The sequence below is a fragment of the Rutidosis leptorrhynchoides genome, chromosome 2 (assembly GCF_046630445.1).
Source record: "Rutidosis leptorrhynchoides isolate AG116_Rl617_1_P2 chromosome 2, CSIRO_AGI_Rlap_v1, whole genome shotgun sequence".
Taxonomy (NCBI): Eukaryota; Viridiplantae; Streptophyta; class Magnoliopsida; order Asterales; family Asteraceae; genus Rutidosis; species Rutidosis leptorrhynchoides.
In genome coordinates, this window is record NC_092334.1 from 510782747 (window position 1) to 510798824 (window position 16078).

At 33.7% G+C, this 16078-nt stretch overlaps 1 protein-coding gene and 1 pseudogene across 1 annotated transcript; one reads left to right on the forward strand and one right to left on the reverse strand.

Annotated features, from left to right (window-relative positions):
• Positions 1-1897: 1897 nt before the first annotated feature.
• On the forward strand, positions 1898-7364 carry LOC139892823 (probable serine/threonine protein phosphatase 2A regulatory subunit B''delta). The gene is made up of 13 exons (XM_071875952.1): positions 1898-2380; positions 3455-3670; positions 4134-4239; positions 4328-4427; positions 4582-4687; positions 4793-4883; positions 4992-5133; positions 5237-5384; positions 5838-5947; positions 6060-6216; positions 6326-6451; positions 6532-6699; positions 7033-7364. The coding sequence occupies exons 1-12, from the start codon at positions 2225-2227 to the stop codon at positions 6670-6672; spliced, it is 1599 nt and encodes a 532-aa protein (XP_071732053.1). The 5' UTR covers positions 1898-2224; the 3' UTR covers positions 6673-6699; positions 7033-7364.
• A 318-nt stretch (positions 7365-7682) lies between these two features.
• On the reverse strand, positions 7683-15589 carry LOC139889542 (myb family transcription factor PHL13-like; annotated as a pseudogene).
• Between the last annotated feature and the right edge of the window lie 489 nt (positions 15590-16078).

A 16078-nucleotide genomic window follows, 5' to 3' on the forward strand; every position in this document is an offset into this window, starting at 1 on the left:
CGATGGTTGATCATGGCGGTTTGTTCATGGTGGGTTACAGGTGTGGTTGTCGAAGAAGAAGCAGGGAAAATGTTTTTATTAACTTTTGAGGTGTTGTGTATATAAATGTAGGTTTAATTATTCTGTTAGTGAAATGGAAAGACACTAGGTACCAATCATATAAAGTATCTATTGAAATCCATTGTCAGTTAGTTAAGAAACAAACAATAAGTTGGGTTATTGAATTCAAGTTCACAGATAGTATAATATAATATTATTAATAATATAATATTAATTAATCAATTGAAACGTGCAGATGAATAAAGCAGCCTCTCTAATTTCTACCGACAGTTTTCACGGACTGTGTATCGTGCGAAATCAGTGGCGGATAAAAGTCCTCGGAAAAATCTCATATTTTTAAATTAACTATATTTATTTATCTTGGTCGTTATGGTATAAAATTCGATCATTAACTATTAAATAAAAATTACATTAATTATTCACTCCAACCCCAAGTAAAATATGAAAAGTTTTAAAATTCAACAAATGGTTCCTAAATATATCTTTGATAAGCCTAAAATTTATAGAACTCATTTTTGGATCACCGTTTATTTTAATATAATACCAGTTTGAATTTAACTTGCTTAATATCAATCGGAACATCAATGAGTATTACGATTATTTAATATTTATTTTTAATATACTTTATTTGTATATAGATATGTTTTACATAATAATTATTATTTTTACATAATTAATTTCTAACAATTACATCGTAAATTATATTTCAAATCATATATATATTTATTTAATTATATACATACCTATTTACAAATAGTTGTTCGTGAATCGTCGGAAATAGTCAAAGGGTAATTTGAATATATGAACATAGTTTCCAAAATTTTCGAGACTCAACATTACAGACTTTGCTTATCGTGTCGGAATTATATAAAGATTAAGTTTAAATTTGATCGGAAATTTCCGGATCGTCACATAGAGTCGTCAGTGAACTTGCCCCATAAGCTCGAAACCTTATTTTTACCTCAACCGTAGTTTACCATCCCTCTCGAGATTGACAATATAGCTGAGGTATCAAAAATATCTAATCGGAGAGTAAATGGTTGATCAACTCCAAAACTCTCATTATAATTATAACTACACTTAAGTTGAATTTTACTAAAACCATTACTATAACCGTAAGTATTTGCTTGATCAATATTCATACATAATGAGTTTATAAAAGATGTAAAATATAGAATTAGTAAAAGTAATAGGAAAACTAACAATGCTCAGGACAGTCCTAAGGGTTGTCGTTAACATGTATTAAGTAATTGTACATGGCGGTTATTAGTCATTTTCATAAAGGCGGTTATCAAAATTTACAACATTTTAAAGCATGTTAACGACAACCCTTAGGGCTGTCGTTAGCATTTTCCTAGGAAAAAAAATAAGAGAAAAAGTTTCTATTAAAAATTACATTTGTCTTCTTCCAACTTACCTATCTCATTCTCATCTTTCTTTAACAAAATATACATTCTCATTTCATTTCAAATATAAAATAATAAAATTATAAACATATATAAAAAAAATATAAAGATTTTTTTTTTAGTGATGACCTTAAAGATTATTATTGAAAAATTCAGAAACGCATCATTTATTTATATATTGAAAATAATTATCCTCTTTTTGAAAATACTGCAATCAAACAACTTACATACTTATACAGTTATACTACCAGTTTATTGCAAAAACTTAATTCTTAATGATTTTTGTTAGAACAATTTAAAATTAAAATTTACATTATATATTATATATATAATATATATAATATTTTAAAATAATAAATAAATAATAATAATAAGTATAAATATAAATATAAGTATAAAAATTTCACTCACCGCCACTCTATCAAATGCCACAATCTTTTTTTAAAACCCAATTGGTTAACCACTTCACTGCGATCCCACTAACCTAATTTCCCACAAATTAGAAAGAACCCAATTAAAGGCCTTCAAGATTTCAAGGATCCAACACCTTCTTCCCAAATTTGGAAAGTAACATTAAAAGATTTGATCTTTAACCCAAGAATTACAATTTATCGATTAATATTATGCAAATAAATAAAGGGGATTGTTTAATTTCTATATTTGATTGATTGATGGGCTAGGGTTAATAGGTGATGATGGTGGTGGAATTTCAAATTTGTGATCCGCGTTGAATAAAGGAAATTTATTTTGAGACATATATGGATATGGATTATACTCATAATAGTGAATTGGGTCATCTTGACCCGGAATTATTACAGCTGAATGAAGTGTCTTCTTTGGGTATTAAGTCAAATGCTTATGTTGCTCAGAAGCTGTTTGATCAATGGCTTTCTCTACCCGAAACCACTCAGTTGGTAATTTTTCATTTTTAATTATATAAATTTTGTATTTACCTTTTTATTTTGTGATATAAAATCATTATCATTATCATAATCTATAATGTGATGAAATGATGCTTATTTTATGGTGGAATTTATTGTCATAATGTATGTTGTTTCTTTAGCAATATTGGGTAATATGTTTCTTAAAAAGTTTATTGATTTCTTCAAACAAGATCACATGAATAGTGAATCATGTTATACTCCTATTACTTATGTAAATTATCGCGTCGAAATGCAAGTATTATGATGTGTGTATAAGTTCAGACATTTGTATCTTTCAGGCAATAGTCGTGAGTTAGTAGTCATTTTGTAGTGATATAATAGCTATATACTGAATAAGGCAACAAATTTTTACTTTAGCCTGTTGGCTGAATATCTAAATTTTCCACTTTATGACAAAAAAAACTAGATATCATATTTAGGCACTAATAAGTTCTTAGTATTTTTTTGACATAACGTTCATCTTGCTTATTTGAAATAGTACTTTTAGTATATAAAGCTTACGCTTCGAAAATAGAAGATACATCAAAAATTCGAATATTTAAAATCATGTTTCTATTCTATATTCTATCTATATCTATTCTATATAGATATGATAAGAAGACTAAAAAAAATATTATATTATTTGCATTTAATAAACAACAATATAACATAGGTTACTTATAGATGGAAGTCGGTATTTCATAGTTAGACTTATTGGCTTGCTTCTTACAGTAAAAATTCAGTTAATGCATATCATACAAATACCATTTTCAGTGTGAAATGCTTCCATTAAGATGGAAATGAAGCTAAAACATTCGAGTCCTAACCGTTGTGATTTATCCTTGTTTACTTATTTTTGTTTTTATGATATGCATTAAGCGAGCATATGTGTATCCATACGCTTACCACCATCTGCTGCACTGTAGATTGTCTGAACATGGATTAGAATGTATTTCAAGTGAATTATTTTTACTGTTGGTTACAAATGACAGTATTTTATATTCCAATTATTATTATTACTTTCAGTTACAGACGAATGGTTCATATTTGTCCATTTGGATATAGGTGAAGTCTATGCTAAACAAGGCTAAATCGGGGGTTGCGTTGAACGTATCTGGGGCAACTTCTAGCCCAAAGTCTGCTTGTAACAACTTGGTGCCTCCACTTTCTCCAAGAAGTTCTTCTGGTTCTCCTCGTATAACAAAACAGAGCAAGGGCCCGTCTGTTTTAGGTTCTCCTTTAAAAGTGCTTACCGAGCCCATTAAAGAGTTGATTCCCCAGGTTTGATAGCAGATACAGACCTTATTTTGGGTTGCATATCTTGTTGAGGTGGCATTTTAACCCTATTTGCTTATGAATGAGTTGATTAGGTTAATGTTTTCTTCTCACCGGGTCAAACGGGTAAAAATGAAAATACTTAGTTATAATGGATAGAGTTCTAAGTCAGCCAAAAATGTTTTTAGTGCATAGAGCCTCATAAATGATTTCTTTTGAGAACCAGATTCCAAATGATATACTCTGTAATATGATTACTATAATCTTACGTTACACACTATAACTTAGAACTCTGACAAAAATCGTTCGTCCTAAAGTTAAAGTTCCTAGTTTGACCCGTACCCATAAGTGCATGAATTGACACGTTACCCTTTCTGTTAGTTTTGCCACATATAGATTCTTGATTCTAGCATCGTTTGTTAAAGGTTACTACTTTTAGATATAACTGAAATACTTGCAATGGTTGTAGTTCTATTTTCAGAATGGGCGTCCGCCCCCTAAAGAATTAAAAGAAAGGTGTTTGTTTAGAACTAACCAGTTCTTCTATGGTCATGCCAATGGACTATCATTAGATGGTGAGACTTTTTTAATTAAGTTGTATAGCTTAATGAACTAGTTGGGATATACAGATTCTTATTTGTTAGCTTTTTACTGATTGAGCAGAATTTAAACCTGTTACAAAGGAGATATGCATGCTGCCATCGTTCTTCTCTGCCACTCTTTTTAAAAAGATCGATGCTGCTAACACCGGCGTTGTAACCAGGTATTAATTTTTTATTAACTGTTATTGGTTATGTATGCCCATCTTATACATTGGTGTTGGTCAACGTCTGTCTTGACCCGTATCGACCGACTCTCGTCTTTTTTAACCTTGAACGTAGTTGAATATTTGTATAAGATAAGATGCATGCTTTCAGGGATGCATTTGTGGATTTTTGGGTCAACGGTAACATGTTGACGAAAGACACAGCAACACAGATATTTACTTTGTTAAAACAGCCTGATTTGAGACATCTAACTCAGGTCATTTTCTTACTCTCTTGAATATCAGAAAAAAATTATGTTATTTATTATTGATTATCAAATGAAAAGAAATTAATAAGTTGATATGTTTTCAACTTGCCACAGGAGGACTTCAAACCGATACTTCACGAACTTTTAACAACTCATCCTGGGTTGGAATTCTTACAGAGCACACCTGAGTTTCAAGAGAGATACGGTAAAATCTTTTTACCTATTTACGTATTATTTGTTTATTATTAATTATTTATATTATTTCATGAGATCATTAATCGGTTATGTTGTATCTTTCTATTCTTATGGCCAGCTGAAACAGTAATATACAGAATATTTTACTACGTGAATAGAGCTGGTAATGGTTGTCTTACTCTTCGGGAACTCAAACGTGGGAATTTAATTTCTGCAATGTTTCATGCTGATGAAGAAGAGGATATTAACAAAGTTCTGAGGTAGAATTCAGTAAACTTAAGCTTTATAAACTGAGCTTTAGCTCTATATTTATTTAATTTTCTTAATAAAGTTTAAAATGGTTGTCACTATTTTTTCGTGCAGGTTCTTTTCTTATGAGCATTTCTATGTTATATATTGCAAGTTTTGGGAGCTGGACACAGATCATGATTTCTTGATTGATAAAGAGAACCTTATACGATACGGTAACCATGCACTTACGTACAGGATTGTTGACAGAATATTCTCCCAGGTTTGTAAAGAATTGGAATAATGTTACGTCATTATTTATTGTTATTATTATATGATATTTTCAAATACTTCTTTCAAGCTGTTGCAATTTCAACCCACTTACGTATGAAGGGGTTGATTGGGGCTATGTTTCTATTTAACTGGCCAAACTAGCAACATAAAGAAAAACTTGTATTTGAAAGAAAATGGACAAATGGGTTGAACTGGTCCAAAGTTACCCAAAATGTATTTTCAATTCATAGACCTCTTAAATCATTATATTTATATAATTATACATTAGTATTGAGATATTCAATTACTGTAATCATGCCGGACACACTAATTATTCATTTAAAAAGGTTTAGTTTATTTGAAATGGATGTGTTTGGGGTCAATCTAACACTGTTACCTAATCCTCCTTTTTTTTCTTCCTTCTTTTTATTATTTTAATTTTTTTGCTTCGGTTCGTCACCAGGTCCCAAGAAAGTTCACTAGTGAAGTTGAGGGGAAAATGGGATACGAAGATTTTGTTTACTTTATTTTGTCCGAAGAGGATAAATCATCCGAGCCTAGTCTTGAGTACTGGTATGACTACTATTTAGTACTTTCTAGTTTTTGTATCGTTGTAGTGTTAAATGAAGTTTTTATTAAATTTTTTTCAATTCATTATAATGAAAAAAAGTATTTTTTTTTCCAGGTTTAAGTGCATAGATTTGGATGGAAATGGGGTACTAACAAGGAATGAATTACAGTTTTTTTATGAAGAGCAGTTGCATAGGATGGAATGTATGGCCCAAGAGCCTGTTCTTTTTGAGGACATATTATGCCAGATCGTTGACATGATCAAACCACGGGTAATTGGTTCATTGGTGTAATGGGTCCGGCCAGTTGGTTAACGGGCCAACTGCCAAGTTAGAATGCGCTGAAAATTTGTACTTGATCCATCAATTATTTGAGTTGCAGGATGAGGCATATATGACGTTACATGACCTGAAAGGAAGCAAGCTTTCTGGCAGTTGTTTCAATATCCTGTTCAACCTTAATAAGTTCATGGCTTTTGAATCTCGTGATCCGTTTCTTATTCGCCAGGTATGCGTGCATTTTGTATGCTCCTAATTAATCATTCAGATGTAAGAGAAACAGAAGTAACAGTTTGTTGTATGTTTTAGGAGCGTGAGAATCCAACATTGACCGAGTGGGACCGGTTTGCACATCGGGAATATATACGGCTTTCAATGGAGGAAGATGCAGATGATGCTTCTAATGGCAGTGCAGATGTGTGGGATGAGTCTCTTGAGGCCCCCTTTTAACCTCAACCTTGAAAACTACTCATCACGGTATTAAAAAAGAGTGGGGGTCTAGAAAAATGGGTGGGGCAGGAAACAGGTCAAAATGGTTATATTTAGCATGGGTCGAAATGGGGTGAGTATGTTTAATTTAAAAGGTTAAATAGTTACGAGGTTTCAGTGTATGAATTTGCGACCTCTCGCAAGATTCAGATAAAGGTCTCAGTTTTATTAATGAAATGATTCTTGGAGGTTGTGTGCATTATAAATATGTTTAAAATCTTTCCAGTAGCGGTAAAACGCCACTTAAATTGACTTGTTCATTAATAAAGATCAAGATTGCTACCAAACCCTTACTATTATTATTATTATATTTTGTTGCAGGTGAAATAGGATACAATTTTTGAAGTCAACTCAGGACGACTTACAGAAGTCTAAAGCTTTTAGATGCTGATTAACCTGAATTGAGCAAATCTGTATGCGAGTAAAAGGGGATTCTCAAGTTATATGCTCGGTAAAAGTGTTCACATCAAAAATCTAGTTGACTCATTATTATTTTTTTTACTGCATTTTCTTTTTGATTAGTTATTTTTGTTCAAATTGATAGATGTTTCGCTGCTGTTCTAACATCCATTCATTAACATAATCTCAATTGGAGGTTCTGTATGTAATATCTTGTCGACAGAATCTTTAGTTATTTTGTCATCACTCTTTACATTAAATTTTTGAAAGCAATTGAAAAACTTTGATTTTTTGACCATCAAAAAAGAAGGTATGATATCATCAATTGTGAAATGTTTGTTTGATAACAACGCGATTAATGAGATCAATCAAGAGAATTAGGAGAGCGTGTGCGCTTTAGTAATTGATAAGGTAATCAAATTGATTGATCAAATGATCAACGAAGCTCATGAGAAGGCCTTAAAACCAACTTTATGGAAATATGTGATCAAATGTTCTACGCATCTACTCGCAACTTTCTTGAAAACAAATCTGTTTATTACGGACTTAAATTATTTCCGCTAACAGTATAATACATACATAATAGTATAATACATGATAAAACAACAAAAGAAAAACCTACATTACTTGCAAGGTCCAGAATCAATCTCCAAGTGCAGAAGCCCTAAAAATCTTAACTTTCAGCAGTAGGAAGAGAAATGGGACAAACAAGTTCCAAAATTAATCATTTACAAATCATGATGTGGATGCTTGATCGGGTCTTGCACGCTTGCTTTTAAGAGACGTGGACTACATCCACTGTTGATGTTAGATAAGTTAACGGCTTGCACTTCTATTTTGGAGACTGATTTTGACTTTCGGCTGCTCTGTTCGGTTGACTATTTTATATCTTCGTCTGACTTGAAGTGATCATACTCCTTTGGTTTTTCGGTTGCATTTGATGGGTCTTCATCTGGATTAGATGATGACGACTTTAATCTTCCGTTTTCCATCTTTCATTGCTGCTCAAACATCATTTGAAGGTATTTCCCCTGCTCTTCTATTCTTAACTGGAGACTTCTTTGAATCTGAACAAAAATAATCGGTTGAGCCGTGTTTAGCTACATATAAATGGACATGTTTTCCAAACAAAAAATCATGACCAAAATATATATAACTACACTTGAGGAAAACTCAATTTTCTACAGCCCGTTCTATTACAGTTGATTATCTGATTAGAAGAAATATAAGCATGTAACCAATTTCGTAACAGATATCCAAGCGCCCCTTTAACATTGTCATCAAATAACTGGTTTTAACTATATAATGCCTTGAGTGAAAACATATCATTCGATATTATATGCATACCTCAAGCTGTTCGTGAAGTTGCTTTTGAACTTCCATCTGCAGTTTCAATGCGTCAGTGAATCCCAATGCCCTGTCATCAAAACGGCTTGATTAAACCATTTTTTTTTTCTCCCAATAATGATAGAAACCAAATAAAGATAATATAGTTAAACAAAATAAAGATAGCTTAATCGACTTTAGAAATGCCGATTATCTCTCCCACAGCTTACTTTTGAGAGTCAAAACAGCACTCTCACTAATATAAATCAATATAACTGTTCAAACTCAACATAGCAAAAATTACAACTTTGTGAGCCTATTTAAACTAAAATCAGCCTAACAGTTGTAGGTGAAGTAACTAGGCTCTAATTTATCGTTAACGGAATAATGAAAGAAGCCAATAAAATACTAAATAGACTTCTAACTAAAAAAAGTACGACTACTACTTATATCATAATACTAATAGAGTATCTAATAATAAGAAGTGCACAGATAGTTGAATATACACATATACATGTATATATGTGGCAAGAAAGAGAGACTAACTTGGTTTTAATATCCATAGACACCATCTCATCGATAGAAGTTGTGTTCTTCTCAGATGTTCCTGTATTAAGAGTATTACACAAAAAACAAAGTTTAGTCCTTTCTTAATATAAAAGGAAAACGTACTCAGTCCAAAAGTAACAGATTCGACATTGTTCAATTTCTATATTGAAGTTATATGAAGATCATGATTTTTTTTTAGTGTAATTTAAAGGACAATAATTTACACGACCAGATGTTTAAAGTTAATTGCAAGATCTCAAGGCTGTTGTCCACCCGAAATGATTTAAAATAGTTCTCTACATATTTATCTCTTTACAATTGGCAAGTAAGATTACCTTCAGATAACTCAGGCTTGTATCTGGATGTGTTAAAATATTGGTACAAACTCATTAGTACTAAAATGTTAGTGCAAAGTCCAACTATGAGCTGTTAAAGTTGCTTTCCTTAATTGGTGGCTTTTCTTATTCAATTGCTTTATTGGTGGCCGATTTTTGGCCATGTTTTATGGCTTTATTTGTAGTGTGTGTTAGGTATAATCCATCCATGATTGATACATGGCTTTATTTGTAGTGTGTGTTAGGTATAATCCATCCATGATTGATGGCTTAGTTGGTATGATTTGTTTATGATTTTGTTCTTGTATTTAAGAAGGTTAATTGTAACCATTTGAATTAATCCAATACACAATCAGTTTGCACGAATATTTGTTCATATTTTGTTTACTCAACTTTCATTACTAGAAAGTCTATTTATTGTATTATGGTATCAAGAGCTTGGTTATAAACTTGGTTATAAGTTTAGTCCTAAGTTAAACTTTGTGTGCAAATACTCAAAGTGTAAACTAGTTTCTTGCTAATCAAAAATGGAAGTCTCAAATGTAAACAATGGAGGTATGTTCAATGGTATGGAAAGACTTGTAGGCAACAACTACAAGTATTGAAAGATGTGTATGGAAGCTTATCTCCAAGGTCAAGACCTATGGGAACTTGTGGCAGGAAGTGATGCCATAATTCCCGTAGAAACTCTTGAGCAAGGCGAGTCACGAAGAAAATGGAAGATCAAGTGTGGGAAGGCTCTCTTTGCGTTGAGGACATCAATTAGCAAAGAGTTCATAGAACACGTTCGTGATCTTAACTCGCCAAAGGAGGTTTGGGATACTCTTGAGAAACTTTTTACCAAGAAGAATACCGCACGGTTGCAATTCTTGGAAAATGAGTTAGCAATCTCAAGACAAGAAGGTATGTCAGTTTCTGAATATTTCTTACGGGTGAAAACTCTTTGTTCTGAAATTTCAGAGATTGATACAAACGAGAAAATTAGTGAATCTCGGTTGCGAAGATATTTAATTCGTGGTTTGAAGAAAGAGTATGTTCCATTCATAACCTCTATACAGGGGTGGTCTACTCAACCTTCGGTTGAAGAATTAGAGAATTTGCTCTCTAATCAAGAAGCTTTGGCCAAGCAAATGGCTAAAGGATTTGAAAATGATGCGGTATTATTTTCAAGAGGGAAGAACTTCAAGAAAGGTTCTTCTAGGAAAGAAAAAGAAGAAGAGCAAACTAGTTACAAAAGTAACTATGAGAAGAAACCTCCCACATGTTACAAGTGCGGGAAGGTTGGTCACATCAAGAAATATTGTCGTTCTAAAGTCACAAAAGCAAACGTGGCTTGTTCAAGCAACGATGATGATGAAGTCAAATGGGAGCAATGTTTTACCGTTGATACGGTTGTTAAGAAGAATCAATGGATTATTGATTCGGGTTGCTCTCATCATGTGACTGGTGATGGAACTCTTCTTCATGACGTTAGAGATCACAATCAAAATCGAGTTGTAATCACGGCCGACAACTCAACTCATCCGATTAAAAAGGAAGGTAATGCTATTATTGATGTTAATAATAATACTTTTACTTTGGAAGATGTTTATCTTGTTCCTAAATTGACCAAGAATCTAGTTTCGGTACCTCAAATTACCGAATCTGGAAAATATGTTCTTTTTGGTCTAACGGATGTGAAAGTCCTTGAGAATGTCAAGGAGATTGTGGGTGATGTTCTTTTCACGGGAGAAAAGAAAGGTTCTTTGTTTGTGTTGTCCGCAGGTGAGGCTTATGTGAAGAAAACAAGTCAAACCGACAACGGAGCTATTTGGTATGCTAGACTAGGCCATGTGGGATATCAAATGTTGCAAAAGATATTCTCACATAAACTAGTTGATGGAATTCCTCAATTAAAGAATGTTCGTGAGGAAGTAATATGCCAAAGATGTCAATATGGAAAGTCACACCGACTTCCATATAAGAAGTCAACAAATCGAAAACAAGGTTTGCTTGACTTGATTTATATGGACTTGATGAGGCCAACAAAAACACCAAGTTATAGTGGTCATTGCTATGTCATGGTGTTAATTGATGACTATTCTCGGTTTACTTGGGTGAAATTCCTAAAGGAGAAAAGCGAAGCCTTATCAAAGTTCATAGAATTCAAAGAAGCGGTAGAATCAGAATTTGGGAGAAAGGTAAAAGCTCTTAGGAGTGATAATGGTGGAGAATTCATGTCAAATGATTTCTTTACTTATTGTAAAACAAATGGTATTTCTCGCCAAATGACTTGTCCGAATACTCCACAACAAAATGGGGTTTCAGAAAGAAAGATTGCTTACCTTGTTTCAATATGCTTATCTTGGTTACATGACAAGGGGTTGCCTAGGGAGCTATGGGCGGAAGCACTTCAATGTGCTTGTCATGTGTCTAATCGGTTACCATCTTGGCCAGGTACACAAAAATCATCTTTTGAGCTAGCTTATGGTGAAAAGCCTAATGTAAGCTATTTTAGGGTGTTTGGTTCTATTTGTTATGTTCATGTTCCAAAATCTAACCGAACCAAACTTGACCCAAAAGCTCGAAGGTGTATTTTTGTTGGTTATGATTCTCACAGGAAAGGTTGGAGGTGTATGGATCTAGAAACAAAGAAGTTTACCACTTCAAGAGATGTGGTATTTGATGAAGTGTCTTCTCGATTTTCTGAATCAAGTAAAAATGGTGAAGAAAATAGAGATTACAAATTTATGTTTCATAGCTTCGACACTCAAGAAGAAAGTGAGAATGATGGTGTTTCTCAAACTCAAGAAGAGACACCTAGTGAAGAAGTACCAACTCAAGTTAGAAGGTCAACAAGAGAAAAGAGACAACCAAGACATCTAAGTGACTATGAGGTGAACACAGTCACAACTTGTTTCTTTTCAGGTGGCTTAACCGAAGAACCAACATATTATGAAGAAGCTAAAGATTCTCCGGATTGGAGAAAAGCAATGCAAGAGGAAATTGATGCATTGGAAAAGAATGAAACTTGGGAGCTTGTCAAGAAACCGGAAGCATGTAAACCGGTTACTTGCAAATGGGTCTACCGTTTGAAGAAGAACTCGGATGGAACTATTAATAGGTTCAAGGCTCGGTTGGTGGCTCGTGGCTTTTGTCAAAGTTATGGGCTTGATTATGAGGAAACTTTTAGCCCCGTGGCTAAAATGGTAATGGTGAGAACAATAATCTCACTAGCAGCTTACAAAGGGTGAAAATTGTGGCAACTTGATGTGAAAAATGCTTTTCTATATGGAGAGCTTGATCGTGAGGTGTTCATGGAACAACCTATTGGGTTCATTTCAAATCAATTTCCAGAATATGTGTGCCGGTTGAAGAAAGCTCTTTATGGCTTGAAACAAGCTCCGAGAGCTTGGTACGGTAAGGTTGCACAATACCTTGTCTTTTGTGATTTTAAGATTTCTGATGCGGATTCTAGTTTGTTTGTAAAGAAAGAACCAGGTTTACATGTTTTGGTGTTACTATATGTTGATGACATGATTATCACCGGAGGAAACGAGTCAGAAATCTCTCGTTTAAGTGATGATCTTTCGGTTCGTTTTGAAATGAAGAATGTGGGGGAGATTGGATGTTTTCTTGGCTTGGAAGTTGATAAATTAGAAAACGGGTACTTTATCTCTCAAAGGGGTTATGCAAGAAGTCTCTTGGAACGTTTCAACATGGGGGAGTCAAAGCCTATGACTACTCCAATGGAACCAAACCTCAAAATGAAGAAAGATCAAGGAAAAGAGCTCAAGGATGTGAAGTTGTTCCAACAAATGGTTGGGAGTTTGATCTATCTAACCATCACAAGGCCGAAAATTTCTTACTCGGTTGGCATTGTTTCTCAATTTATGCAATGTCCAACTAATGTTCATCTTGATGCAGCAAAAAGGATCCTTCGTTATGTGAAAGTATCAATGGGTCACGGTTTGTGGTACAAGAAGTGTGACGATGTTTTGTTAAATGGTTTCGTGGATGCAGATTGGATGGGAGACGCAAATGATCGCCATTCAACTTCAGGTTACTGTTTTAACATGGGTTTCGCGGTTATTTCATGGTGTAGCAAGAAGCAAGATGTTGTTGCTTTGTCTAGCACGGAAGCGGAATACATAGCTGCAACAATGGCGGCTCAAGAATGTACTTGGTTAAGAAGATTGATTAGTGACATACTTGAAAAGGTAGATTATGTTGTCAAATTGAAATGTGACAACGAAAGTGCAATCAAGCTTGCTTCGAATCCTGTGTTTCATGCCCGTACTAAGCATATAGAAATGAGATATCATTTTATTCGTGAAAAAGTTCTTAGCGGGGAGATCGAGCTAGCAAACGTAAGGACAAATCCTCAAGTAGCCGACATCTTTACTAAAGCTCTAATGAAAACCAAGTTCATGGAATTTCGAGAAGCGTTGGGGATTATTGATCGTGAGTTTGCACCAAGGGGGAGTGTTAAAATATTGGTACAAACTCATTAGTACTAAAATGTTAGTGCAAAGTCCTACTATGAGCTGTTAAAGTTGCTTTCCTTAATTGGTGGCTTTTCTTATTCAATTGCTTTATTGGTGACCGATTTTTGGCCATGTTTTATGACTTTATTTGTAGTGTGTGTTAGGTATAATCCATCCATGATTGATACATGGCTTTATTTGTAGTGTGTGTTAGGTATAATCCATCCATGATCGATGGCTTAGTTGGTATGATTTGTTTATAATTTTGTTCTTGTATTTAAGAAAGTTAATTGTAACCATTTGAATTAATCCAATACAAAATCAGTTTGCACGAATATTTGTTCATATTTTGTTTACTCAACTTTCATTACTAGAAAGTCTATTTATTGTATTAGGCTGTTCTGTATTTCTGAAATCAAAGTAACAGAAAAACATCAATCACATATATTTAAATTGTTTAATTTCAGTAATCGAAACGTGAGAGTCCGATTTTAAGTAAAATGATTTACATAGATAAAGCTTTTCTAGATACCTGCAAATGGCTTTTCACGTGATAAATTGTCAAACCGTCAACATTCATGAGCTTCAACACACCTTTTGGTGTAGCTCCTTTATAATTAAGTTTTTTTTTTTTTTTAAAAAGTCAGCAACCTAAATATGGTCATTAGTTCACATTGGGATGTTTGGATTCGCAATCCGAAACAGTGATTTCCACCAAATAACTTTCAAAATATTCATCCAAACACCTCCTAAAAAGCAAATATATGTAAACAAGATGCAGACGCTAAAAGAAGATACTCACGTTCACTACCACCCAGATGGTTAACTGCTTCAACGAAAGATTCATGAAGTTCGGGTGTCCAACGCATTCGAGCTTTGATCGAGGCTCCATTAGATGACGGACTGTCAACATGGGAACCTTCTATACTTGGCACATGAGGGCGAGAAACAATTTGTATTTGCTGCACACACAACATGCTTTTTTATAATTATAAATCAATATTTGAGGCGACACACTTATTGCAAAAGCTTTTGTTCCGGACACCATAGCCGGCACACGCCAGACGTTCCCACACCCAACACGTGAGAGGTAAATCGAGCTGAACAAGCGGCAAGGAAACATTGTTTGGGAACGGAATCGAAACCGGGCTAGGCAACACACTTTGTTTGCATTATAAATTAAAAGGTTTGGATTCAGGGTAATATTGTTAATTAAGCGTCAATAGTTAGCCATGCGTTCTAGTCAATATTTTTAGAAAGTCACATTTTTATCAAAAAAGATGTAGCCTTATTCTGAGTACAAAACAAATGTGTAACCCAAGACTAAGTTTAACTATAGTCTGATTTCATTATTATTTATTAACCCCAATTTTTTTGATACGGAGTACAATATAGCAGTTAAATGACGATTAAAGTTTTCTACTAGCAAAGAGTTAAAAAGGCACATACTTTTTGTTCTGGGCTTGGCACATCGACGTCAGCTAATAGTTCGCTCCAATTAGAGTCATCACCAATCATCATATGTTCTTCCCAATTTGGCCAATTTGCACGATCACCAGACGAGACCGATGTATTGTGGGGCCCGATTTGCGAGTTCCCGTAAATAACATTTTCGGGGAAGTTAAGGAGATCATCGATGGATTCTGTACCCCACGACATCCCACTATTATTTTGACCAACCAATACTGCTGGTTGTGCATTTACAAAATGAGACGTTTGGTTCACTTGGAATGGCGCTGTGTCACTCGATGACCTAGAAACTAATGGAGAATTTTGTAACGGCATGGCTATGGCAGCAGACATAAATCTCAACTAATTTTCAATAAATGGATCAAGACACACATGATCGCAGTTCCATCTATGCCCGTTTATAAAATCAGCAACTATATTTATTGAGAGACCTAGGAGGCGAGTCAACATATGGTATGCACCACAACTACTACTATCATTCTACACCGAAGCATTCAATCGTATTGTATCTGGAAAACAAAATTAAATTAATAATCATTCAACGTCATCCATATAGTACAAGCATGAAATGATAAGACTTTATAATAGATATAAAAATCAAAATTGTTATAAAAGTCAATATTGGATGCTAATTTTATTATTATTATAGATATATTGCATAGTATATTTTTTTGAGTATAAATATGTGTGTTATGAGTTCATAATTCACACACTTCAAACATATATAAAACACATACTTCTCTCATATTCTCTCTATATACTTATTAGTCTACAGTCAAGAACCATGCCACTAAAGGTAGTTATAAGCCTACTGAATTATAA

What these genes read in the sequence shown, in the direction of transcription:
- LOC139892823 (XM_071875952.1), top strand. Translation starts at nt 2,225, where the DNA reads ATGGATATGGATTATACTCATAATAGTGAATTGGGTCATCTTGACCCG. An exon ending in TTAAAGAGTTGATTCCCCAG is followed by an intron (nt 3,671 to 4,133) that starts GTTTGATAGCAG and finishes CAATGGTTGTAG; the next exon opens with TTCTATTTTCAGAATGGGCG. An exon ending in CAATGGACTATCATTAGATG is followed by an intron (nt 4,240 to 4,327) that starts GTGAGACTTTTT and finishes CTGATTGAGCAG; the next exon opens with AATTTAAACCTGTTACAAAG.